General features: G+C 42.7%; 1 protein-coding gene across 1 annotated transcript; it reads right to left on the bottom strand.

The window, feature by feature from the left end:
* Positions 1-6,587: 6,587 nt before the first annotated feature.
* LOC307262952 (uncharacterized protein) lies at positions 6,588-10,240 on the bottom strand (the record flags this gene model as incomplete). Its single annotated transcript, XM_080043973.1, has 3 exons — positions 6,588-8,146; positions 8,919-9,306; positions 10,223-10,240. 3 exons carry the CDS (start codon positions 10,238-10,240, stop codon positions 6,924-6,926), a joined length of 1,629 nt encoding a protein of 542 aa, XP_079900099.1. The 3' UTR covers positions 6,588-6,923.
* Positions 10,241-25,889: the final 15,649 nt, after the last annotated feature.

The raw sequence follows: 25,889 nt of genomic DNA, 5'->3' as shown, positions 1-25,889 counted from the left end.
CTTCCTCTGCTCTACCGTTACTTTCTGTGGGTGTGGTTGGTTTCTTAATACCACATACAGAGAGAGAGCGTGACTTGCTATATTATAACAATGCAGTGTGTGTGTGTGTGTGTGTGTGTGTGTGTGTGTGTGTGTGTGTGTGTGTGAGAAAAAGAGAAATAAAAAGAGAGAATTGGCTACTGCACCATGTTTTGGAACTAGCGCTGTGTTTGTGTGTTGGTTGTTTACGTCAACACACATTAACAAACATTTGCATAATACATAGATTTCTAGAACCACAGTCTATACCCCGCCCGGGGATTAAAACCCCCTAAAAAATTGATGTATCACGGCGACTCTATCCAACCCTTTATACTTCTACTGCCCCTATAAGTCTAAAGAAGACTCTATCCAACCCTTGTAATTCTACTGCCCTTATAAGTCTAAAGAAGACTCTATCCAACCCTTTATAATTCTACTGCCCCTATAAGTCTAGTGTCATTATAAGCATAAGTGGTGTTCTGGCCGACATATCTGAAGTGAAACCAGTGATACAAGCAGATCAGCGCGGTACCGGTAGCCTACTACAGCCACCAGTTTCTTCAGCCACAATATAACTCACTTTGTGCACGGAGACAGTATTAAAGGCCTACTTCACCGGTTTGAATATGAAGGTGTATTGAATTCTGAGATCCTATGTAGTATAAATGTGCAAAAAAAATTGAAATCGGATCATCCTAGCCTGAGAAAAGGCAGAAAGAGTGTTTTTTTAACCCTATATTAATCTTACTGTGACATCACAGTAAGATAAATATAGGGTTAAAAAAAAACCTTACTTTGTAAATATTACTGTGATTTCTCCTACTGTGACATCACAGTAATATTTACAAAGTAATTTTTTTTTTAACCCTATATTTATCTTACTGTGATGTCACAGTAAGATTAATATAGGGTTTAAAAAAAACACTCTTTCTGCCTTTTCTCAGGCTAGGATGATCCGATTTAAATTTTTTTTGCACATTTATACTACATAGGATCTCAGAATTCAATACACCTTCATATTCAAACCGGTGAAGTAGGCCTTTAAGCAAGTAAGTCTGCTTGTGTAGCCTAAATTAAGTTTCTTCAAAAACAAAACAAAAAAAACAGGGATAGGAATGAGGGGGTGGGGCTGCATTGGAGGAAGGCGGGATATTATGATTGTGCTGAAATGCTCAAACTCAAATCCATCCGAACTGCTTTAAGTTGTATTATTGTGCCATGCGTAAACATTATGCCCGCCCCAAGAAGGCTTAAAGGAGCAGTGTGTCGAATGCTGAAAAAACTAAAAAGTTGCAGACTGGCCAACGTTTTGTCTGTGTGTACTACCAGCACCAACCATATTTAAAGGTGAAGTAAGCGATTTATTTATGTTAATATAAGTGTTAAATCACTCTTCATTCATACAGTGATCACTTATATAGTGTGCGCGTTTCATAAAGCCGATCTCTCAGTCACACGCTCTGCATGTAATCGGCAAATAAACTTTTCGGGGATCCGTCAGAAGAGAGAACGCTACAAACCGGCACCCGTCTCACTGCCGGTGCACGTGCAGAGCGACAGATGGGTGAATGTGTATGCGTCTACAATGGCGGAGCAGGTAAAAATCCTTCCCAATGTCTGTATTGATGGTTTTTATCATGTTTTATCACACTTATGGATCTGAGATGATGCTAGATAACTCGCTGCTTGAAGACCGCAGTGCATTAATGTGGTGACGAGCGAGGGGACTGCTAACTGCAGTAACTGACAGGAAGTTAGCTAAAACTGGCAGGAAGTTCCGCTTACTGAACCTTTAAGCCTGAATTCTGAATATGAGAAAAGTTACATTTGAGTTACACATTCAAATTTACCCCTAAGCTGGGGTAAAGTGAGACACAAGATAACTTTTTTTTTAAACAATCCTATTTTCACTGCCTTTCGTCCTGAATAAATCCTGATAATTTCCATTGCTTAGAAACATCCTGAATTAATGGGAAATGTGTACATTTTACTGATAAATCATTGTAGCTCGCTCAGAGGGGAGCAAATGTAAAAAGTGTTGAACTTTACCCCACTCTCCCCTACATTAAAACACACACATTGGACCTCTTAATCTCATGCTTATTTATTTTGATAGACAGTGTGCAGACATTAGGATAAATAAACTCAAATCGATTAAAGTTTGAAATATGGATAATTATTTAATGAAAAATTGTAATTGAAAATATTAACTTCATCAAACTTAAAGAAAACATTTCCTTTCAGATAAAATAAAACACAAATCACTCAACTACTTTCTTAGAACTGAAATGTACATAATTCCACATCACACAGCCATGAAAACGTTTGGAAAATGAAATCAATGAATAAGAAGCTTAAAAATGCAGTGGAAATTTTCCAAAACACAGTAGGGAAGTGCACAAAACATGACTAATATGAAATTTGGTCCAGACGCTTTTTGGTAGAAATGTTGTCTCTACTTTCAAAAAACATTAGGAAATTAGACTGAATGAAGACTTTGAACCACATAAAATGATTCATGGGATGTATACTAATAAAACAGGAAGCATCACAAAACATTGTTCAAACAAACCATTAAGTAAATATAAAAACAATGATAACAAACTACTTTCACACTATGTATATACTCTATGCACTATTTACAAGCTGAGTGGTGGCTGGGGAGCTTCTGGGTCTTGCTTCTCATGGTGTTTTCTAAACCTGTGAGGGACTGACAGTATCACAAGAACATTCCCTGGAAACAGGAGGACCTCTAGTTTGAGATGATGTTTTCATTTGATTTTTCAGCCATATCTTCAGGGAGATATTAATAAAGATATGCGCGCGCTCACGCCTCGGCGCGGCCGTAAACCTCTATTAAAAATGTACTTTAATGATTAAAAATAGCTTTTGTCATCAAAGGCAACACTAAATAATCTCTCATATCAATAAAAAATGTTTTTCTACAACACATTCATGTTTTATAAGGTTTCTAAGTGGGGGGACACTTTGTCACCACCGTCAGACATTTCATTAAAATGTAATAAAATCAGACAATATGAGGGGCAGCTGTCTCCGTGAAGGACCTATTGTCACAAGCTATCTGTGCAGAGTACATTGGAGTCAGACAGGCTCTGATAAGTGTTGTAGTTTTAGAATATTTTACATTACAAATCTTGAAAGTCCTGTGTCACAACCATGATACGTCAACACCGACTTACAATTTCTGAAGAAGTTATATGAAATGTTTAGATCATTTTATTTTCCTGAAGTAGTTCATACGAGCACCTATCATCAACAGAGAAACCAAACTGCTACTAGAAAAACTACATTTGTTCTGTTTAAGAAACGTTAAATATGTCAACACCGTCAGATATCAAAAACATGTATATTCATATACATTTTGAAAATATTTTTTTGTGGCTCTATCAGTTTAGGTGAATATTTGTAATAATAATAATAATGGATTGGATTTATATAGCGCTTTTCAAGGCACTCAAAGACGCTTTACAGGGTTCCAGGTTCCATTCATTCACACACAGTCATACTGGTGGTGGTAAACTACCATAGTAGCCACAGCTGCCCTGGGGCAGACTGACGGAAGCGTGGCTGCCATTCAGTGTTTTCTTTGCACAGACTGGTCTCTGTTTCATGCACTCGAACTTGATGAGGCAACAGTTACTATAACGGACTACATGGAGTTTTGTGTTGGCAATGTGGTTCCCAAGAAAAACATTGTAGTCTACCCCAATAACAAACCCTATGTAACAAAAGAAATAAAAGACTGTATAAATAGGAAAAAGCAGGCCTTTAGAAGTAAAGACAGAGCAGGACTGTCACTTGTCCAAAAAGAACTCAAACTACTTCTCACTAATGCAAGAGAACAACATAGGCAAACAATGGAACATAACCTCAAAATGTCAAACACAAAAAAACTTTGGGACACAATGAAATCAGTCACTAATATGAACCCTGCAAAGAAACAAATCATCACCCTGGACGAGCAGCAAAAATCAAACGAGCTGAATGACTTTTACCTGAGATTCGACCGTCAAAACTTCTCTCAGGAGTGTGACAGTGTTCTGCAGTCCCTGCCAGACACTGATGACACCTGCTGCCTGGAAGTCGACCCGACCAGCATCCGCCGTCTCTTCAGTAGAGTACGTACGGGCAAGGCCGCAGGCCCTGACGGCCTGCCAGCTTTTCTGCTCAAAAGCTGTGCAGAGGAACTAACAACAGCATGGTGTCCAATATTCAAACAGTCACTTAACACTCACACAGTTCCAGCTCTGTGGAAGAAGTCAATTATAACTCCAGTGCCTAAAAAGCCCTGTGCCACAGTAAACAACGATTCCCGTCCCGTAGCTCTCACTTCGATTGTTATGAAATGTTTTGAACAATGTGTTGTGTCACTGCTCATGAAGGATGTCGAGACAAAGCTAGATGAGTACCAGTTTGCATATAAGCAGGAATGCAGTACTGATGATGCAATCCTTTGCACCTTGCACTTTATCTCCAAACACCTTGAGAACACAAAAGCGTATGCTAGAATTTTATTTGTTGATTTCAGCTCAGCTTTTAATACAGTGCAAATTCACATACTCTTAGAGAAGCTCAAATACATGAGTGTAAACACCACCTTGATTAAATGGTTCTACTCTTTTTTAACGAACAGAACACAGCAAGTGAAGGTCAATAGAACACTGTCAGACACCAAACACTGCAACATAGGAGTCCCACAGGGTTGCGTTTTATCACCAACCCTGTTCACATTGTACACCAATGATTGTAGGACTGTGCACCCTAACAATTATATGGTGAAATTTGCAGACGATACCGTAATCCTGAGCCTTCTACACAAGGATACGGACCCCTCTGTGTACCAGGATGAGATAGACCTATTCATTAAGTGGTGTGATACCAACCACCTTATTCTAAATGTGACCAAAACACAGGAAATGGTTTTGGATCCGAGGAAAGTGACTGACCATGAGCCAGTGGTCATCAAAAATAAGAAAATCATCCAGGTGTCCTCTTATAAGTATTTAGGGGTTCACATTGATAATCTTCTCTGCTGGAAGACACATATTGACAACCTGTGCAATAGACTGCAACAGAGGCTATATTTTTTGCGAAGACTAAGACTGTACGGCGTAAGCAGCCACATCATGATGATTTTCTACAGTGCCATTGTAGAGAGCATCATTAGATATGGGATCACCTCATGGTTTGGCAACCTAACCGTTAAGCTAAAAAACAAACTGGCCGGCATGCATAAAACGGCAATGAAAATCGTAGGGAGGAAAGAATATGAGCCTATACAGAGCATCTATGAGCAGGCAGTTAGGAAAAAAGCAAAGAAAATAATTTCCAACTCACAACACCCACTCTTCCCTGAATATGAAACCCTGCCATCAGGGAGAAGACTCCGGGTGCCGCTATGTAAATCTAACCGCCTTAAATTGTCATTTGTCCCAGCCTCCATTAAACTGACGAACAATGTGCAATAGAATAATGTGCAATATATAGGTTAGCACTTTAGCACATAGTACTTTAGCACATAGCACTTTAGAACTGCACTTTAGCACATAGCACTTTATCCATGAGCTCTAGTGCAATGCACACTAGTACTCTAGCTCCACACTGTAGATATCTATGCTTTACATCAAAGTGCCATTTAAAGTATATCAAGCTCCATGTTCACATTCACACGAGGCAAAGTGGGTGAAGTGTCTTGTTGCCCAAGGACACAACAACCATGACACTGGTGGCAGAGCGGGGATCGAACCGCCAACCATTGGATCATTGGCCAACCCGCTTAACCACCTGAGCCACGGTTGCCCCTATTATTATTATTATTATTATTATTATTATTATTATTATTATTATTATTATTATTATTATTATTATTATTATTATTATATTTGTGCTCACTATACATCTCATGGGTCTTGCATAAAATGAGGGAACATTTATTTGTGTTTTTTGGTGTCTGACGGAGTTGACACAAAATAAGGAATGGCAAGCTAAAAAGGAGAAGCAAGGTAAAAAGTCAATTTTGATAAAAAGGACAAAAGCTGGGAGGTTGTGTCAAAGCTTAGCTCAGTAGCTTAGTACATGTAATTTATTTTGCCTAAACATAGGGTTTGTATTTTTTCAACATTGCCTGTTTTGTCCCACTTCTCAAGAATCACTGATTTATTAGTGAGATAACACTGGGAGAAAATTACATAAAAATAAAAAAAATATTGCAGAATCATCACGAACAATAAAAAATATGCAGCTTAATCATGAGTGAAATGCAGCTTAATCATAAGTGAAATGCAGCTTAAGCAGAAGTGAAATGTGCTGATTGTGATTTACTGTAAATATCAATAAAGTTGTGGAGTCTGACTTCACACTAAATCCTTCAGTGAGACTAAAAAACAAAAGATTAACCTTATTTTACTTCCACAACAAAATTACAAAAAAGAAATACAGTTCTGCAGGTAGACAAAGGCAGTGCACCACGCTTAAAGTTAAACCTATACAGGCAATAGCAGAGGTACAAACTGAGAGAAACATTTATATGTTTCTGCTCAGCCTTTCTCTCAGTTGATCTGAAAGGAGCCTCTTTGATTAACCAGCTCCTTGCAGGTTGGTTTTCACATCACTAAAGTACTGCTCAATCTCACTCTTCTGCCCGCTGTACCTGTATTCATAATAAGCCTTTAGATATCTCTCATAACGGGCATCATAAATAGAGAGAGCATAATTCTTTCCATTTTCAGCTCTCATGGTTCTAACGTCAGAGTGAGGGGAAACGTGTGACTTGCACTTTCCTTCCACCATTTCCCTGTGCTTTGTGAACAGCAGGTCAATGTCCCTCCACATCTCATATCCGCTTTATCTGTAAAAAACTGTAACCCACATATGCCAAATTACTACGGCTTCTCACCTGTGTGGGTCCTCATGTGAGCATTGAGGCTGGAGCTCTGACTGAACCCTTTCCCACAAATGTCACAGTGGTACGGCTTCTCCCCCGTGTGGGTCCTCATGTGAGCATTGAGGCTGTCTCTACGACTGAACGCTTCCCCACAAATTTCACAGTGATACGGCTTCTCCCCTGTGTGTGTCCTCATGTGACCGTTGAGGCTGTCTCTACGACTGAAACCTTTCCCACATATGTCACAGTGGTACGGCTTCTCCCCTGTGTGGGTCATTATGTGTTTATTGAGGACGGCACTCTGACTGAACGCTTTCCCACAAACGTCACAGTGGTGCGGCTTCTCCCCCTTGTGTGTCTTCATGTGACGATTGACTTTGGTGCTCTGACTGAACCCTTTCCCACAAATAGCACAGTGGTACGGCTTCTCCCCTGTGTGGGTCCTTGTGTGTATGATCAGGTCCTTTTTCCTGAGAAATGTCTTCCCACAGTCTTGACACTCAAAGGCTTTAATCCCTGTGTGTGTCTTGGAATGCATCCGTAGGTTGCACCTGTTGGAGAACCTCTTGCCACAAACCTTACAAACCAGGTTTTCAGTTTGAGTTCCCTCCAAATGACTGAGGAGCTTCTTCTCAGACTTGCTCGTCCTCTTGTGGGATTTCATGTGCTCTGTTAAATGAAACATGTAACGGAAACCCCGTCCACACACGGGACAAGTCCTGCTGTCTCTAGGACTTCTGGCAGAAGACTCTCTGTCTGGCAGCGCCGCCTGGACCTTCTCTTTTGTTTTTTCACTTTGTCTTTGTGGAGCCTTCAATTTCGGTGTTCTTGTATTTTTTTGCGGCCCTTTTCCCTCCACCCTCTCCTCATCACTGCCGTAGTTGTCGCTCTCGGCCACAGAGAAGTCTGAAGTAAGGAGCAACTGTTCATTGTAGTCTGGTGTTACTGGCTGATCTCTCTCTTCTTTCACAGATTCAGGAAAGGGAAGAACGACCTCCTGTGTTTGACCGTCATAAAGTTGTTCCTCTGGCTCCTCTTTTACCTCTAAGCTGAAACCAAGCGAGCTCTGGTTCCCGTGGCTGTTTTCTGTATTCATAATGGAGTGAGAAAGGCCTGGGGGCTCAGATGGGTCATGGTTAAACTCTTCTTTGATGGAGGGTTGTGTTGAAGTCTCCTCTCCGGCCAGAGCAGCAGCACTGTTGGTCAACGAAGGTAGTGTAGCTACAGGAGGAGATAGAAGCAGAAGTCACTCAATAGACCACTTTACCTGACTATTACTGGATTAAATACACAGAGTATTTATCTACAACACTTGAGATAATCTTTAAAGTCATCTTAAGCAAAAAGATGGAAGGTTTAAACTGTAACTAGAGTGTTATGAATCCTGGATGACCACCAGATGCTCAAAGTACTGGATATATCCGTCCTGCACATGTGCAGTTCAAGTCCCTTTACCTACGTAGCAAATCCTCATATTCAAGCAGAACGCTGCAAGCTTAAACCTTGAAGCCACTGTTCCCCCGCAAGCAAGAAGATGAAAGGAACAGATTCTTGGATGACACTAAAACATATAGTCTTCCCTGGGCCATGTGAGGGTTACAGGGGACTGTGTTGGTATAGGGACTCGAACTGCACTTGGATTAATCCAGTGTTTTAAGCACCGCCTCTGCAGGTCAGTAAGGATGAAATAGAACACTATTTACAGCCTCTGATGTGTCCATGTGCTGTTTTTCTTTGTCTTATATGATATCATATATTTGGGGTTTTGACTCTTGGTTTGACAAATATGAAACTTGATCTTAGGAAAATTCTTAGACATTTTAAATTACATTCTATAAACCAGACAATGGATTAATAAAATAGTATTTATCAGATTAATGATAAAGATAGTCTTTCCTTGCAGCCTTACTGTGGATCGAGTCAACAATGACGATGGCCTTTTAAAAATCTCCTCACATCAGATTAGAACTAACAAACCCCCAAACCCCCAAACCTGTAGTATGGAGCAGGGAGTCCGGTTCAGCCAGCTTGATGGTTCTCTCGACCTCCCAGAGGATCTCCTCTGCTGCCGCCAGCAGCCGCAGCTGGATGAAGGTCTCTCTGTCAGGCAGCGCCTCCTGGACATTCTCTTCTGCTTTTTCACTTTCACTAGCCGTTACTGGCTGATCTCTCTCTTCTTTCACATATTCAGGAAAGGGAAGAACAACCTCCTGTATTTGACCGTCATCCACAAGTTGTTCCTCCGGCTCCTCTTTTATCTCTAAGCTAAAACAAAGCGAGCTCAGGTTCCCGTGGCTGTTTTCTGTATTTATAATGGTGTGAGAAAGGCCTGGGGGCTCAGATGGGTCATGGTTAAACCAGACCCGTCGCCAGACCTCAGTCTTAAGGGGGGCATATGAAATGCATAGGGGGGCACAATTATTATTAGCCTACAGTACGTATATTTATAATAGTCCTATACTCTATTCGCGCAGCACGTAATCATCACGTTAAACTAACCAACAGTGGTAGCCTATAGCCTACAACATCAGTCCTCATAATTTAAAGCAATAGGCCTACATAACATAGAAGCAATGTTATGAATATCCATAAAACACTTGACTATTCAACATATTAGATGTAGCCAACACCAGACGCATATCTCAAACATTGCATTTTAAAGCAGTCAACAGAGGGGTATGCATTGCCATTATACACACACACACACACACACACACACACACACACACACACACACACACACACACACACACACACACACACACACACACACACACACACACACACACACACACACACACACACACACACACACACACACACACACACACACACACACACACACACACACACACACACACACACACACACACACACACACACACACACACACGGTAGCCTACTTTGAGTGGAGGCAGGGCTGTGCTCTCTCCAGTTCCTTCTATCAGTACAGCGGGAGGCGGCGTTTCTCCGAGCTCAACCTCCTCATCAACATATCTTTCGGCCTCCGGGTTCAAAGCAGCCAGTGCGCCAATGAGCTCGCTACTGCGCTCTCCAAAACGCGCATCCATCTCTCCTTGCACAGCATCAATAACACTGTAAAATACTCTTGAACTCAGTCTTTCCGTCTGTCACTTTGTGACGGACCAACTGTTTCCACAACTGCAAATCCGCGGAGGTTTTTGTAAATTATGCGTCTTCTCGGCCGGTCTCCGGCACAGCCTCGATGGCCGTGGCTGGAGGAGCGCAGAGTTCCCACAGTGCAAAACTGTGGCTTCACGCAATCAGAAGTGTCACCGCGCTGAACAAGTCCATAATTTCGGCTTGTAGTAGTCTGTTGTGCGGCTCAAAAAGTGACAACAGTTTGACGATCCGATTTGGCAGAGGAGACTGTTGGTGGGCTTTTCAACCATTACCGAATATCGATTATGATGAACTAGAAATGAAATAGTAAGCCGGCGAAAACTCATCCAGCTTCACTCTCAAAAATGCGCGGTAATTGTTGAGCGGCTACATTGACGTAGTTACGTAGCCTACTTTCTTTTCAGTAAGGCCGTGATAGGCTGTTGCAGTGTAGATAGACTCCCATCAATCAAACAAAATCACACCATTGTTTATTTATATTTTAAATGTTTTGATGATAAAGAATGCAACATTAGTATTTATCAACACAAAATTAGCTACTATGATAGTATAAAATAAAAATTAAAGTATTTTTTTTTTGAGAGATCTGTGCCCCAAGTGGGGGGGCACAAGCATTTCTGGGGGCGGGCCCGGCCCCCTATGGCCCGCCCATAGCGACGGGTATGGGTTAAACTCTTCTTTGATGGAGGGTTGTGTTGAAGTCCCCTCTCCGGCCAGAGCAGCAGCATTGTTGGTCAACGAAGGTAGTGTAGCTACAGGAGGAGATAGAAGCAGAAGTCACTCAATAGGCCACTTTACCTGACAATTACTGGATCAAATCAATAAACGAGCCGGACACTGACCCTCCAGCCGGGCTGCACGCCTATGAAGAGATTACAACACGCAGCTGTGGACAGCATGTCATCCTCTGAGTAAGAAGGATGCGCAGCCGCAGCCGGTATACCATGAGCTGGTTGGGGGTTTTGTAGGGCTTCAATCTGAGCAAACTCGTTTGAAAGAGTATCCACCATGGGATATCCAAAATGTCAACCTTACGGGACTTCCCGAGGGTCCACCAGCTGCCGAGGCGTCTGGTGCCACTAGGACCAACACCCGAAGGGGGCGACCCTGGTCCGCCCTCCACTTCAGCCAACCTAACAAGCCTCAGTGCATGAGGCATGAAACTATAGTTCATGCATGGGCGTTTAACATGTCAGCAAAAATGAATTATGTCAAGCCAACTTTAGGCGTGAGCGCCCAAGTCACGTTGTGACTGAGCAACGATGACTATCGGAAAAACCAAGCAGCTGCCGGCAAATTAATTAGTAGCAACCGGGCTTCAGGCGAAAGCACCAACGCAACAGTCCAACACCCCTAATAGTAAAGGCCAGGACACACCAGTCCGACTCGTTCCGACTACCCAAAAAATGGAGTCGCCGTTTCAGGAAGCTCCTGTCTTCCCGTCGCGGCCAAAAAACACACCGAGACGACTGCTTATTTTCCGTACGCTCTGCGCTTGCGCGGGACGTATTGTCTCCACAACAGCAGGCGGCGCTAATCTGTATTGTGGCCCAAAAAAATACGAAAGCCGGAAATGATGGGACGGCTCTCTAGACCATAAACATAGATAGAAATACGTATTTATATTTATGGACCATAAGAGCACAATTTTTAGCAGAGAGTGTCGAGCAGTCAACAAGGGTTGATGCATGTGAGTACTCTCAAAACGAAACGAACAAACACATTAAAACGATGGCTAGCTGTTGTTAGCTGTTTGTGCTACCTGCCTCACTTCCGGGCTTCACTGATTCGCTAGCCCTCCACCAATCAAATTGCTCCAAATGAAAGACAGTCGGCCGCCGATTGAACATGTTCAAAACAAGCCCGACGACCTCTACGTCGGCCGACGTCACGGCACACACCAAACAGATTCGTGTCCCGACCCCCTACCGACACTACGACAGCGATTATCTGCCGGTGTGTCCTGGCCTTAACAGTGACGGCGACTTTAGGAAAACCTAAGCCGACCACTAGCGAGCCAATACCGGTATGCAACAGGCTTTAGGTGATAGCACCCGAGCACAGTGCAACACGGTGCGACGGTGAAAAACTAAGCTGTCGACGGGCAAGCCTCTAAAATTAAAGTAATATACACCACCAGGATTAATACAGCGGGGAGGTTAGCTGCCGCGCTAGCCGAAATCACAACAGCAAGTCACAGCCTCTGGTGGACGAAGTGGTAAAACCAGTTGAGGCACCAACGCTTGGGTTACGAGGCTACAAGCGACGAGCTAATACAAATCTTGTTTGTTGTTGACCTTCTATTTACTCCGCTACTGCAACAAGATCCAGTTGGAACAGATCCTCTGGTGATTTCAGGAGTATATAGATATTCCGGGTTCACCAATGTGTCACAGTGACTTCGTCGTTATAATATCTCGACCTGCGCTTGCGCCAGATGGAATCACCCAGTGCTGAAGCACCGCCTCTGGTCAGTAGGAATGAGATATAACTGGAACTAGAGTGAATCCTGGATGAATATAAGAGGCGCTGCTTAAAGCACTGGATATATCCGTATGGTGCAGATCTAGTCTAAACCAGCTACATGTAAAATAATCAAAACCAATATCATGCAGCCTCTGTAAAAGCAAATGGTGATCTAAAGTATCAAAGGCTTTTGACAGATCAACAAAAAGTGCTGCACAGTGCTTTTTTTTGTCGATAGCTGTAACAATGTTGTCTAAGACCAAAGTGACAGCAGATACAGTACTGTGGCCTGCCCTAAAACCAGATTGAAATGGGCTCAGAATGGAAGCACTGGATAAAAAGGTTTTCAACTGATTATTAATAACTGATTCTAGGATTTTTGCCAGGCATGGGAGTTTTGAAATTGGCCTGTAATTATTGAGATCACTTTTGTCACCCCCTTTATGCAATGGGATGACATGAGCTTTTTTCCAAACTTTAGGAACAATACCGGAGGAGATGGAAAGATTAAAAATATGGGTTATTTGTTTTGATATTATATGTGTAGAGAGATTGATTGAAAATGGGTCCAAATTGTCCTCTCCCATATACTTCCTGGGGTTGATGGCTAGAAGCGCATCTACAACAACACTTGTTGGAACTGGAACAAGGCTAAAAAGGAGTTTGAGAGACAGGCGGTACGTTACTACTGGTTGTAGAAGGTGTACATCCTCCATTCTGAAAGAGTTGACCAGCAGCTAAAAAATTTTTATTAGAAGCTAAACCAATCTCTTTCTGGTCATTTAAAGTCTGACCATTTATTTTTATCTGACTGGGAACAGTGCTAGAATTTATTTTATTATAATCGACAGCCTTCCAAAATAATGCAGGGTTGGAGTAGCAGTTGGAAAGTAAATCAAGGTAGTAATCTGATTTAGTTTTCCTAACCATGGTCGTACACCTATTTCTGATTTGTCTAAAAGCTGTCCAATTCAAATCTTCTCCAAAGCGTCTGGCTAGAGACCATGCTTTATTTCTCTCTGTAAATAAGTCAGACAGCTCATTGGTAAACCAGGGGTTCGATCTATTTTTTACCCTGTGCTTTTTGTGGGGTGCATGATGATTCAAAATTGAGGTGAAGGTATTGGTGAAAAAATCCAAGGCTAATTCAACATCAGATATTTCAGTTGTGAGATGAATGTCACTGTGATGGAGTTCATTCAAAAAGGCTTGCTGGTTAAAACCTTTAAAATTACGCTTAATAATGATTTTAGGTTGAGATTTTTTTAGATGAATGCTTCTGATACAGGCCACCGGACAGTGATCACTGATCCCAAGGTCAAAGACACCAGCAGAAACTATTTTATTGATTTGGTTTGATAATATTAAATCAATCAAAGTTGATTTAACTGGGTTTTTTAGATTGGGTCTTGTAGGCTCAGTTATTATTTGTGTAAGATTTAGGTTGCTACAGATGTCTTTGAAAGGATCAGAGGCACCAGAAAGCCAGTCAATGTTAAAATCACCCATCACAATGACTTCTCTATTTACATATGGAGAGATTAAATGTGCTAGCTCAGTCAAGGAGCTAGTTTGCGCTGAAGGGGGCCTGTACACACCAATTACAACAAAACAATCATTGGATGATAAAGACAAATCCAGTGCAATAAATTCAAAGCAGCTACGAACAGAGACAGCATGTAATAATGTTACAGAGTAATGGGATTTAACTAGAGGTGGGCATAGATTAATTTTTTTAATCTAGATTAATCTAGATTAATTTTGGAATTAATCTAGATTAATCTAGATTAAAATGGCTCATTTGAATTCATTCATAATATGTGTGTGCTCCTAAATAATGACTCAAAGTAAGTCTTTGAGAACGTGTTTCTCAAGCCAGGTGGCGCATCAGACCAAGGGCTCATCTCCTGTTTCCAACATGCATCACAAACTGCTTGAGGAAGCTGTTCTACTATGATAATTGGTGATGAAAATAAATAATGTTCAACAAGATGTTACTTAGTAACGCGTTACCGGCATCGGACCTCTTTTTTCAGTAACAAGTAATCTAACGCGTTACTATCTCCAAACCAGTAATCAGATTAAAGTTACTCATCAAAGTCACTGTGCGTTACTTTTTCTGTAATTTTCTTTAGTGAAACATTTTACATAACTGCACAAATGACTGCGATTGCGATTTTATGTAAATAAATGTGCACGCATGTGTCTCTAAACGCTCCAACTGCTCCAACCGCTCCTCTCGTCTTTTTGGTAGCGCCCCTCGTCTCTGCCATGCAGCGTGTGTGTGTGCGCCTGTGTCTGTGTCTGTGTGTGTGTGTGCAGCAGCATTACGGCCGAACTGTGGCGCAAAACAAAGGCTGTGTCTTGATTCAGAGACCACGCACTTGGTAGGACGCAGTCTCGCGGTCTATGAAGGCTATAGCCTATGAAGGCCGATTTTAAGGCCGGTTCCAAGACCGCAACCCCTGAATCAAGACACAGCCAAAGTTTCCCCCCGATGAAATATAGCGTCTGCTATGGGGATATTTAGGATTCGGGTACGGTGACGTTGACGTTGAAGAGATAGAAGTGTTTAAAACTTGGAAACTTATAGTCACGTGGCGACCGGTGGCCACACACACCCACCCTGCGTTCCAATACCCGATTGTGTCGTGGGCAAGTGATGGAGAGAGAGAGCGGCGGGTGTGTGAGAGAATAAAGGCTCCTCAAGTGTCAACAACGGCCCCCGGCTATTATTATCTCCCCTGAGCCGAACAGGAGGTGGAATAAGAGATTAACGGCGATATTTTTTTTATCGCCGATAAGAGTCTGGCGTTAACGCAGCACGTTAACGCCGATAACGGCCCACCACTAGATTTAACGTAGACAGCCACTCCCCCACCCCGTGTGGTCCTGTCTATTCTGAATAAATTATAGTCATTTATTGCCACCATAGAGTCATGTGTACTGCTCTTCAGCCATGATTCAGTCAGAACCAATACATCTGGGTCAGCCTGAGACACTAAGATTTTAACATGGTCTAATCTATTGTGCTGAAGCAAACTTCTAATGTTTAAATGAAGACAACCCAAACCCTTTCTTGATTTGAGGATGTTTGGTGAGTTTAGCTTTGATATGCTCATGTCCGGGTTATCAACAGCTAGGTGGTCCAACACAATTGACTTATTACACATAATAGGTACAGTTTTCAAGTTACTTGTAATCCCAAGTGGTCTGTGGCGTGACCTGTATGATCTATGAGGAGGGATTAATGATGATCTAACAGACTGACATACAGGGATTGGGTGAGTTTTTATAGTAATGGATGTTCCAGGCCTGGAGGGGGCGCTAGATGCATGGGGACTAGTGGTCATGGAGGCTGTGTCACGTGAGCTAACTACCTCTTGACTGACCAGGTGTGGAGATAGTCAAACATGCTGGACAGAGTTTGCAAGAGGAGTGACGCTAGGAACCGATTTTATTGTTAATCTTGTTTGTCGTTGACCTTCTATTTGATCTGCTACTGCAACAAGATCCAGTTGGAACAGATCCTCTGGTGATTTCAGGAATATATAGATATTCCGGGTTTACCAATGTGTCACAGTGACTTTGTCGTTATAACATCTCGACCTGCGCTTGCGCGAGATGGAATCATCCAGTGCTGAAGCACCGCGTCTGGTCAGTAGGAATAGAATAGAACTGGAACTAGAGTGAATCCTGGATGACTATATATCCGTCTTGTGCAGTTCAAGACCCTTTACCAACACAGTCCCTTGCGACCCTCACATGACAGTAGGAAGGAAACATCTTCCAGGCTATTCAGAACCCTAACCTGCAGTGAGGAGCAGGGAGACAGGCTAACCTGCAGTATGGAGCAGGGAGACAGGCTAACCTGCAGTATGGAGCAGGGAGACAGGCTAACCTGCAGAGAGGAGCAGGGAGACAGACTAACCTGCAGTGAGGAGTATGGAGTCCGGGTCAGCCAGCCTGATGGTTCTCTCCACCTCCCAGAGAATCTCGTCGGCCGCTGCCAGCAGCCGCTGCTGGATGAAGGACCTGAGCTGGAACATGTCTGAAATGACAATGTTTTTTCTTTTAAGATTGTATTTTTTTTAGGTATTTTTATACTATTTATTGTGTGAGTGTTGTGTGAGCATTGTTTTAAGAGGCTGCATAAGCACATTCTGTTGTATGGTTCTACTGCATAATGACAAGTAAAGTATATTCTATTCTATTCTATTCTATTCTATGTCTGAGTGGATCAGATGCAGGACACAGACCCAATCACACTTTATATAAATGATTAGTCTGGATTTACAGTAGGAAAACAGACAGTGAAAAGCAACATGACATAGCAGGTGTAGGTGTTCATACATTCCATGCCCTTTTAAGAAATATGATGTATGAATGTATCTGTTGACTGAATGATTCTCCTATTTTTATAATAATGCTGCTGACTAATCCTGGTCTCAGTACTGTACGTTCATGTACATGGTCATCCTCGTGGAAACATTGGTTTAATTGTCTCCTTTAACGTGTGTGTTGTATGTCTTTTAAAAGGATCTCTTGAATAAAGCTGATTGATTGATTGATTGATTGATTGATTGACTGATTGATTGATTGATTGATTGATTGTACACCTTTAAAGTCTCTGGTGGAGAGAACAAGTTGGTCTCGTCTGCAATTTGTTTGATTTATTCATAATTATCATGATATGCAACATTTTCTGGGCGAGTACATTTCCAACCTATCTGTATAAAATGATGCTGTGCCCGCACTGCATTTATTTTGTATATATATTTAAAAATAATATATAATATATTAAATAAATGTAAAATAATAAACAGCAACTTGTATAAAAATATGAAAATAAATTAAATTAGATGCTTAATTCAATTTGCTGCATTTTTACACATGTTAATACCACCAGCATTAATATTTCCTATTGAACAGACACAGGGCCGACGGACTGAGGGGAAAAGTGATACAGTCGTGGGGGGGCCCAAGGCAGAGGGGGGCCCATAAAAAAATATATATATTTTTTTATATATACAGGTCCTTCTCATATAATTAGCATATTGTGATAAAGTTGATTATTTTCCATAATGTAATGATATTAATTGAACTTTCATATATTTTAGATTCATTGCACACCAACTGAAATATTTCAGGTCTTTTGTTGTTTTAATACTGATGATTTTGGCATACAGCTCATGAAAACCCCAAATTCCTATCTCAAAAAATTAGCATATCATGAAAAGGTACTCTAAACGAGCTCTTAACCTAATCATCTGAATCAACTAATTAACTCTAAACACCTGCAAAAGATTCCTGAGGCTTTTAAAAACTCCCAGCCTGGTTCATTACTCAAAACCGCAATCATGGGTAAGACTGCCGACCTGACTGCTGTCCAGAAGGCCATCATTGACACCCTCAAGCAAGAGGGTAAGACACAGAAAGACATTTCTGAGCGAATAGGCTGTTCCCAGAGTGCTGTATCAAGGCACCTCAGTGGGAAGTCTGTGGGAAGGAAAAAGTGTGGCAGAAAACGCTGCACAACCAGAAGAGGTGACCGGACCCTGAGGAGGATTGTGGAGAAGGGCCGATTCCAGACCTTGGGGGACCCGCGGAAGCAGTGGACTGAGTCTGGAGTAGAAACATCCAGAGCCACCGTGCACAGGCGTGTGCAGGAAATGTGCCGCATTCCCCAGGTCAAGCCACTTTTGAACCAGAAACAGCGGCAGAAGCGCCTGACCTGGTCTACAGAGAAGCAGCACTGGACTGTTGCTCAGTGGTCCAAAGTACTTTTTTCGGATGAAAGCAAATTTTGCATGTCATTCGGAAATCAAGGTGCCAGAGTCTGGAGGAAGACTGGGGAGAAGGAAATGCCAAAATGCCTGAAGTCCAGTGTCAAGTACCCACAGTCAGTGATGGTCTGGGGTGCCATGTCAGCTGCTGGTGTTGGTCCACTCTGTTTTATCAAAGGCAGGGTCAATGCAGCTAGCTATCAGGAGATTTTGGAGCACTTCATGCTTCCATCTGCTGAAAAGCTTTATGGAGATGAAGATTTCATTTTTCAACAAGACCTGGCACCTGCTCACAGTGCCAAAACCACTAGTAAATGGTTTACTGACCATGGTATTACTGTGCTCAATTGGCCTGCCAACTCTCCTGACCTGAACCCTGAACTCCTGTGACCCTGGCCAGTGACCACCTTGACTAAGACATATTGTCGGGGAAACACCGGTAAAAGTAATGATTTGGTCATTCATCAGATGAAATATTGTGGAGTTGTTTGGCTCAGAGAGCCATGTGTATTGTAAGACCGCTTTTCAGGGGGCCCATCAGGACTTTTTGTATAGGGGCCCAGAATTTGGTGCTACGCCCCTGAACAGACATAACATTCAGACACGCATGAGCTAAAGCGAGCCAGGACAACCAACATATCCCGGCTTAATCCCTTATCTTGGTTTAGTGCAATAGGCCCCGGTTCCGCATTCCCTTGTTCGCAAACTAACACACGAGGAAACCCTGTAGCACTCGGACGCGCGTGTGTAAACACAACTCTTAAAATGTGTCTTTACGGAGAGTTGGTTGAAATGTCAGCGCTGCTCTGTGTTCACAGCTTTAATACTAACACATTACGTTCAACATTAAACATTTGAATTGTCTACAAAACTAATGACATGCTCAGAAATGATGACAACAATAGCAACATACCTCCTCTCTGTTAGGTTGGCGCAGACTGATCGACGCGCTGCACTGACGTCATATAACAGGGACATTTCTTAAAGTGACAGTACAGGTATAGGCCTCATATCTAAATTAACATTGGAGTTTGAACAGGTTACAAAATGTACCTTGAACAAAGCTTAAACGTATACTGGCTTCATGTTAATCAGTATTTGGTGAATTGTCAATCAAAATAAAGACATCATTTCACCCTGGTTACACTACCATCTGTTACATTCCCTGAGTTCCAATCCCCATACTTCACTACGATTTAGTATGTCAGAAACATATTTAGGATGTAGATGTAATATTTAGAATATTTAGGAGAAAAATGCCCCACTATCTCCAATCGCATTTCGCAGTATTTGTCTTTATTCTTGACATTTCTCGACATAATGAAAAAAAAAACTTCATTATTTGATTTTTTTTCTCTCCCGTGGTATGTAGTGTAGTAAAAAGACTAAAACTCTTCTGTACTTTAGTATGTAGTGTAGTAAAAAGAAACAGTATAAGATTTGGAACGCAGGGATTATTTCATGTACACCAGTCTTCTCATGGACCTATAAAGAGTGTTCTGGGGTCTTAAGGTGCGAACACACTACCCATGTTACACGCGTACAGACGCATATAAAATCGGCTATTTTTCCATAGGGAACCATTGGTTTACGCGCGTACATGGCGCGTAGATGCGTCACTCGTGCTAAAGCAACATTTTAGCTGCGTTAGCCGCGTATGAGCCGCGTATATACGCACCTACGCGCGGAGTTCAAAAAATTTAACTTTTTACGCTCCTACGCATGCCGATTAGCCACGTTGGGCTTGACCCGACATCACATACATTGGCACGGTCGGAGAACAGTGTACTGTACACAGAGGCTGATGAGAGACACCGAGGAGGAAAATGTATTGCAGGCGGCCCGGTGCTGTATGACAGCAGCTCGGGAATAGAAGACGTGGGGAGAGTAAACCAGGAGAATGGACTTCCTGGTTAATTCAGTGAATATGTGCGGCTGTGCTTTAGCCGATAAAACAAGTTAGCGCTGTATAGCATTAGTTAACTCACCCGGTAACGCGTGTAGTGTGTTCGTACCTTAGCTTACCTTCATTACCTTCAGTTCACACTGCTACATCCGGGTCAGGGTATCAAAATAAAGGTCCTCCATGCAGTTAAAAGAGGAAATAGGAATAAACTAGGAACAAAATGAATACGTCACTCTTCATATCACACCACAAACTAAAGACTCACGTTATGATTATTAAAGATATGTATCACTGCCATGAAATAAAAAATATAATAAAAAAATTAATACATTTATTTTCTCCTTTAAATCAAAATTGCTTAAAAATAATCAGAATTGTGTGTTTTGTGAGTCAGACACTGAAACTTCGGAATATTTATTTTTTTGTTTGCAGTTATTCTAACAAGTTTTTTGGAACATTTTCTAAATTGGATTTCTTAAAAAGTCATCCAAATAAGAATTTCACGATTTTAAATTTGGAACAATAAAATGTGTGGCGCATATGGGCAGCAATTAAAAACATTGATCCCATTCAAATTCTAGACAGAAATTCTAGAAAATAGTCAAGCCACATTACGGGTAAGAAAAATCCACATACAAGCCTGTAGTAAATGAAACATCGGTAGCTTTAGAATGAGCTGATAGGACCAACTGAAGGACAACACTGGTGTTAATATTACAGCCAGGAAAAGATCACTAGAGCACTGTGATGAGATATGACAGAATATTAGACTTTATTGTCTTGTGTGTGTAAAAATTTGGTTTAACAATAAGAACACAGAACAATAGACAGAAATACAGAAATTAAACGTGAAAAAGGAATCACTCTGATGGACAAAGTCAAATTGTTTATTTCCATTCAGAAATCGAATAACCTTGAAATCTCAAAACATGTCAAAATATATTTACAGAAGTCTTAATAAGCTCAGATTGTGTAAGTCATGTGAACAGAAAAGGTAAAGGGATTCTTTGAGAACAGTTAACAGTCAATCAAGGGGCTCAAGGGAAAATCTGAAATGACCCTAGAAATTCATTTGACAGAAGCTTTTAATGAGTGGAATAGAGAACTTTTGTGAGGATTTTAAAGGTATTTATATGCATCTGCACGAGTCAAAAATATAGCTGTCAATAAATCTAGTTCTAAGTGATATTAAAAGGTCTTAAATTTGATTTTGAAAACCCGGGTGGTACTCTAGCAGACTAAACAAGGTAATTCCCAACATTTGATGAAATTGGAAAATTATAAAAACAGGTTGTGTTAAATTATATAATCTCATAACGATCGCAGGCCCCTGAATCAAATTGAATTGAAGTCATGTCAGGGCAGACTTTGTGACTCTGTGAATATTGTATCATTGTCCAATGAATCTAAAATCATATCGTGATGAAACCAGCGATTTACACAACAAGTAAATAACTGTCTCCCACATGAACCACAGTACTACGGCTTCACCCCGTGCGAGTCCTCATGTGAGTATTGAGGTGGGAGCTCTGACTGAACGCTTTCCCACACCTGTCACAGAGGTACGGCTTCTCCCCTGTGTGGGTCCTTGTGTGGTTATGGAAAGCAGATCTGTCACGGAACTCTTTCCCACAAATGTCACAGTGATACGGCTTCTCCCCCGTGTGTGTCCTCATGTGAGCATTGAGGTTGTCGCTACGACTGAACGATTCCCCACAAATGTCACAGTGATACGGCTTCTCCCTTGTTTCATTTCCCTTTTTACTGGGTTACTAGCTGAGGATGGGGCATTCAAGCCAAATGCCAAACATTCCCTCGCCTTTAGAGACTCCAACCGAGAGCTCTTTTCAAGATTCTGACAGTTCCCTTAAGTGCAATTGTTTGGATTTCACTTGCACTCGGGTCTCCGGGTATACTGGCCAAGTAGTTTTTAAAGTTCTTTTTCATGAGCCCAGTGGCTCCTATAATAACTGGGATGATTGAAACCTCTAGGAGGTTCCAGTTTCCTTTCATGTCATACATGAGTCCTTGGTATTTTGTGACCTTCTCCCTCTCAGCTCTGTTGAGCCCCCCATCATTCGGAACACTGACCTCAACTAGTGTTGCTGTTCTTTCTGCCTTGTTCCAGATCACAATTTCTGGTTTGATGGCTGAGTTTTCCAGGTAGGTGGCTGTAGGGATTTCATGGTCGTAGTGTATGATGTGCGTGTTATTTCCCACCGTTCTTTCGGGTACGTGTTCCCAGGACTTGCTGCTACACTTGATGTTAAGTTTCCTGCAGATGGTCCAGTGGAGGTACTTGCACACTCCGTTGTGCCGAGCTGTGTAGTAGCCGTCCCCCAAGAGCACCTTGCAACAGGATGTCAGGTGGCTCACACTCTCCACTTCAGTGTGGCAGAACCTGCATTTATTGTCATTGCTGAGGCCAGCCATCTTTTTAAAAGCATTGGTCATCAGGCCTTGATCTTGAGCAGCCATTATGAGTCTCTCCTGGTCGTAATGGAGTGTACCCCTCTTAAGCCAGTCCAAGGAGCCTTCCTTGTCGATATACTCCTTGGAGAGCTCCTCCAAGAAATATGTGGCACGCTGTTGTGATGCCCACTCCTTGAGGCACTTGCTTTTAAAAATCTGGCTGTACTTCTGCTGACTTTTCCGGGCCATCTCCGTGGCAGGCATATTGGGAGTCTCTGTCTCCATGCTAAGGCAGCCTTCTCCAAAATGCCTGGCCAGCTGTGTGATGGAGGTTGTTTTACTGGCCCTTGAGTCTTGGTGTTCTTTTATGATGTTCATGATGAAGTTGGCCGAGCTGGGCAGGTACTGGCCGATGCTTACGACAGTGGCCCTATGTTGGTGATTGACCTCTGAGAGCCCTAGACCTCCTTCTCCTCTCGGTAAGTACAGTCTTGGCAGACACTGATTCCTGTAGATCACCCTGTGCAGTGTTAGGATTTTCCTTGTTTTTATGTCCAGTCTGTTTATGTTAAGTTGGGGCCAATCTATGATGCCAAAGCTGTAATTTAGGACTGGCATGGCAAGCTGGTTGATGGCAGTTATTTTGTTTTTATTGATAAGCTGTGTTTTGCAGATCTTCCTCACTCTACGCACATACTCCTTGCCAACCTTCTCCCTCATTTTAGCATGTTGTATGGCGTCATTCTCTTCAATACCAAGGTATTTGTATGGCTCCTGCTCCTCAAGGTCTCTGATGTCATTTGCCTCATCAAGTTGGATGTTCTCTGACTGTACCTTTTTCCCAGCCCTTAGGGTGCATTTGGCACATTTGTCAAGGCCAAACTTCATCCTGATGTCATTGGAGAAGGTGTGCACAACCTGTAGCAACTGGTGTAGCTCGGTGTTTGAGCTTGCATACATTTTGAGGTCATCCATGAAAAGCAGGTGATTGACTCGCTTGGTTGGGTAACGGTGGCGGCCAATGCTCAGGTTGTAGGCGCTCTCACAGTTGTTCAGGAGCTTGCTGAGCAGGTCAATTATAGGTAGTCATATATGCTATCCGCTAGCAAGCCGGTGAAGAGCTTGTAGGTGGTGCACAGACAGCATATAGGGCGATACTTGTTTGGTTTCTGTGTTTCATTCGATTTTGGGATGAGGCTTGTATCCCCTCTGGTCAGCCATGGTGGAGTGGCCTCCTCCCCCCTAAGGAGCCTGTTGAAGCAGTTGCTATAGTGGGGATGGAGCGCAGTCAACTGTTTCAGCCAGAAATTGGGGACCTTGTCAATACCAGGCTTCTTGTGGTTAGCATAGTGTGCCAGTTTCCTCGAGACCTTCTCTGGTGTTATTTCCGGTTCTGGCATTGGGGGCTTGGTCTTATTTAGCCTCTGTATGTCGCTTATCCACTGGGCCTCATAATTATGAGTAACCTTGTTCTCAAACAAAGGTCTCCAGTATGTCTCCAGGTCTTGTTTTTCCGGGGGGGTTTCTACTGTGATTGTTTCTCTGATTAGTGTTCTATAAAACATTTTGGGGTTAGCATTGAACTGCCTGTTTTGATATTGTGACTCTCTCTTTGCCTCCTGGTTTTTTATCCTCTTTGCAATTGCTGGTATTTTGCCTTCCAGCTCTCGGGCTATATTGCCAAGCCCTTCGTTGTTGGTGGTACGATATTTCGCGTGCAGTCTACAGATGGCGTTTTTTAGTCGACCCTGCACGGTGGGAGCTGTGAGGAATTGCTTTATCTGGTTTAGTTCCTTCCTGCAGATGTTAAGTTGTTTTTGCAGCTTGAGCTTCCATGCAGGTGTGTCTTTGCCGGATCTAGTATCTGTGTTTCCCCCGATGGTAACGTGGGGTAAACATTTTTCTATCAATATAGAGTGCAGCAGCATATGTGACCTGGTTGAGTTCTGTGAGGGGTATCACCGGTGGTACCAACCTCTGGAGGGCGGTGTTTACTTTCCTAATAATTTCCTTGGTGGTTCTGGTGGTTTGAATCTTGGACAGTGCCGGTCGATCCTCAGGTCTCATGGCTTTTACTTCTTCAATTGTGTTGCTGAGGTGTTCTTCCAACATCAATTGGTCATCATCCAGCTCCGGTGGCGGGGGTGCTGGGATAAAAGCAAGTCGCGACAGCGGCTCTGTTGTGGAGCTATGTAGTGGATAGGGGCTCTGTGGTGGGGCAGAGCTTGGTGGTGAAGGAGGCCTAATGGGAATGCTTAAGGGCTGTCCATGTGTTTGGACTGGTGAAGAGGGTTGTGTTTGCACTGGGTTTTGGGCTGGAGAGGCGGGCTCAGGTGGTACTTGCCTAGTTGGTAGTAGGCCTCTAGGGGTTGGCTCTGGAGTACTCCTGCCAGCTGGTCTTGATCCCCTATTCCTCGGGCTTCCTGGAGTTTGGTGGCGGTTTGGAACAGGAATGGGGTTTTGTAATGGGCAACTGTCAGTAGTTATAAGGGCCCCTACTTGAGCTCTCATGCAGTCAAAGTCTGCTTCACTGAAATACCGCAAACTATTGTGGTGCTGGGTGTTGAGTCTATTGGTGGAATATTACACTTTGCTGGGCAGAAATGGAAGAATATCATCCTCCATGACGCTGTAATTTCTTTTTGCTTCCTGTGTTTTGTTTTTGCATACTCCATGGCCCATATGAGTGTCCATCTCTCTACCATTTCCCATCTGGTCTCTTGTCTCCTCCGGGATTCCTCCTCTTGTATTGGTAGGTAGTCCTGCTCTGCGTCCTTTTGGGCTTTGCTTTTAATAGTTTCGATTTCCTCTGGTGTAAGGTATTTGCTTGCCTGGGAAATTATGGAACGTAGGTTGGCCATTGTTGATCTTTTCTTCTCCTCAGAGAGGTCAGACATCGTGATTCTCTCGGTTAAAATCTCACTGGAGTTCCTGCTCCATTTCTCAAACATTGAGTAGTTGTAGCAGTGCATCAATACCTTCTTTTCTGCAATTGACCATTTCTGGGTTTTTAGGCCTCTTAAATTTCTTTTTTGGGTCACTGCTAGCGGTGGGGGCTGGGAGCCAGGGCCTTCTTCATCAAGGCCTGGTGGGGATCCCTGCCTAACCTCTGGCATGGGTGAAGCACCATGGTTAGAGGGAGAAAGGTTTGCACCATCGCTAACCTCTTCCCGCCTGGTGCATGAACGGGTTGAGGGGCCCTTTTTATCCTGGGCGACGGCCTGCCAGTATGGGTTACTCTTTGGGTTAC

The sequence above is a fragment of the Ammodytes marinus genome (assembly GCF_949987685.1).
Source record: "Ammodytes marinus genome assembly, chromosome: 16".
In the NCBI taxonomy this organism is placed as follows: Eukaryota; Metazoa; Chordata; class Actinopteri; order Uranoscopiformes; family Ammodytidae; genus Ammodytes; species Ammodytes marinus.
Note: the sequence above shows the minus strand (reverse complement) of the source record. Positions and strands in the feature narration are given on the sequence as shown.